Source organism: Vombatus ursinus, unplaced genomic scaffold (assembly GCF_900497805.2).
Source record: "Vombatus ursinus unplaced genomic scaffold, bare-nosed wombat genome assembly UNPS02002672.1, whole genome shotgun sequence".
Classification (NCBI taxonomy): Eukaryota; Metazoa; Chordata; class Mammalia; order Diprotodontia; family Vombatidae; genus Vombatus; species Vombatus ursinus.
The window spans coordinates 2757-5146 of NW_020942450.1; the positions used below are offsets into that span (position 1 = coordinate 2757).

The window sequence follows — 2390 nt, forward strand, 5'->3', positions numbered from 1 at the left end:
CCAGGATATATTACAGAAAATGAAAAGAGGGAAAGTACCAATTTTGAGATCAATTGATCAAAAATCCTGTAGATGAGATTTTAGATCAATCTTGAAACAGACTAACCAAAAATTAGTGATTTCAAAAAACCATACAATGAATGAAAGGTCAAATATCCCTGTTTGTGGTCACCTTCTATTTCCACAGTGGCAGTGGTGGAGAATTGAAAAAGAGACAGGCTGTGGGATGGAATCGAATTTAGAAATCATGCATTTATTGTGAAGTGATCCACCAATTATCTTTGGCACAGATGATTCCCACTGGTGTCCATTGGCAGCTGATCCTACTCATAAACTGGTGACTTCAGTTCCTTGCTTCAACCTTAAAGCCACAATAATTCAAGGACTAAGTAGGATCCCAATGAACTCTTAGCCAACTTTCTTTGAACCTCTCCTCCCTTCTCACAGTCTTTCAACTTTTCTATAAATACGAATTATCCTTTAACTCTTTTATTTCACTTTTCTCTCTTTTTTATCAAAAATGAAGTGTATTCATAAGAAAAGATCTAGTTCTCCAACACTTACCAATGGGAATCCCCATCTTATGCTGATTTTTGCAAGAGAATAAGGCACTTCCCTTTCCTGAAGTGGGAAATGCCAATTTGGGTATTGTTAAATTTGTAGTGAGATGTTATACATGAGTGACTCTCTCTCTCTCCCTCTCTCCTTCTTTCTCTGAGAAAATGGATGAGTGGATTTTGAGGACTTAGAATAACTGCTATGACAAGTACCTAGATGTTCTTTTTCCCTTAATTACTTATTTCTAGCCCTCACAGAAGATAGGTTCGAATCATATTTTATGTCTTGTAGTCATTCATCATGCAGAGTGGATTTTTCTGATGGTTCCTCTTTTGTTTCAGGAGATTAACATCATTCTAAAATGACATTCATGGAGAACAGATCTAAAGTGAATGAGTTCATCCTTACAGGATTAACAGATGACCCAGAGCTTCAGGTTCCTCTCTTCATCATGTTCACCCTCATCTATGTCATCACCCTGGTAGGGAAGCTGGGGATAGTAGTTCTGATTTCCTTGGATTCCTGCCTCACACTCCCATATACATTTTCCTCAGTAACCTCTCTTTGGTAGATTTTGGCTACTCCTCAACTATTACTCCCAAGGGGATGGCAAGACTCCTTACAGGGGACAAGGGTATCTCCTATAATGGCTGTGATATGCAGTTGTTCTTCTTTGAGACCTTTGCTGTTACTGAAAGTTTTCTCTTAGCCTCTATGGCCTATGATCGCCATGCAGCTATCTGCAAACCTCTACATTACACCACCACCATGACATCAACTGTTTGTGCATATCTGGCCAGTGGTGCTTACATCTGTGGTTTTCTGTCCTCCTCCATAGTCATAGGAAACACGTTTAGCTTTTCCTTTTGTAGGTCCAACATACTCCATCACATTTTCTGTAATATTCTCCCTCTCCTAGCTCTCTCTTGCTCTGATATTCACATCACAGAGTCACTAGTCTTTATCTTAGTGTCACTCAATGCCTTTTTTCCGTTTCTTGTCATCCTTACTTCTTATTTGTTAATCTTCATCACCATCCTGAAATCCTGTTCTGTTGATGGTTGCCAGAAAGCCTTCTCCACATGTGCTTTCCATCTCACAGCAGTGTTCATATTTTATGGGACAATCATCTTCATGTACTTCCAACCCAGCTCAAGCCATTCCATGGACACAGACAAAATAGTGTCAGCGTTCTACACTATGGTCATCCCCCTGTTGAACGCTCTGGTCTATAGTCTTAGGAACAAAAATGTCAAGAATGCTTTTAGAAAAGCTGTGAGAGGACAATGACTTCAGTTGGAGCAGCTTTTTTCTTAGAGAGGAAATCCAATCTGTACCTTCCCCATTCTGGGATCCATGCCCCCAGTCAGGCTACTTTTCTTATGCACAGAGAAGTGGAATCTAAACTTTTTTCAAAGGCAAAATTTTTATTAGAACCTGTCATAGATTTGGATTTAGGAGAGAACTAAATTTGTATTCTCTCAGATTCTTTCATGTTTATAGTCTGATGCAAGCCCCAATCTCAGTTTCCTCATGTTTAAAGAGCCTCAAGAGTATTTCCTATCTTAGAAGAATATTAGGTGGAATGAATAATAGGTGTGTACTGTCTTCTTGTTGTCGTTCATTTGTGTCTGACTCTTTGTGACCTCATTTTGGGGTTTTCTTGGCAAAGACACTGGAGTGGTTTCCCATTTCATTCTCCAACTCATTTCACAGATAAGAAACTGAGGCAAAAAGGGGTAAGACACTTTCCCAGGGTCACACAGCTAGTAAGTGACTGAGGCCCTATTTGAAATGATGAAGATGACTCCTCTTAATTCCAAGCCCACTAC

The 2390-nt window shown here is 39.5% G+C and overlaps 1 protein-coding gene across 1 annotated transcript; it reads left to right on the top strand.

Annotated features, from left to right (window-relative positions):
- Positions 1 to 928: 928 nt before the first annotated feature.
- Positions 929 to 1833, top strand: LOC114048886 (olfactory receptor 5B12-like; the record flags this gene model as incomplete). Its single annotated transcript, XM_027870030.1, has 2 exons — positions 929 to 1047; positions 1113 to 1833. Coding segments are annotated over exons 1-2 (840 nt in total), but the record flags the coding sequence as incomplete, so codon positions are not given.
- Between the last annotated feature and the right edge of the window lie 557 nt (positions 1834 to 2390).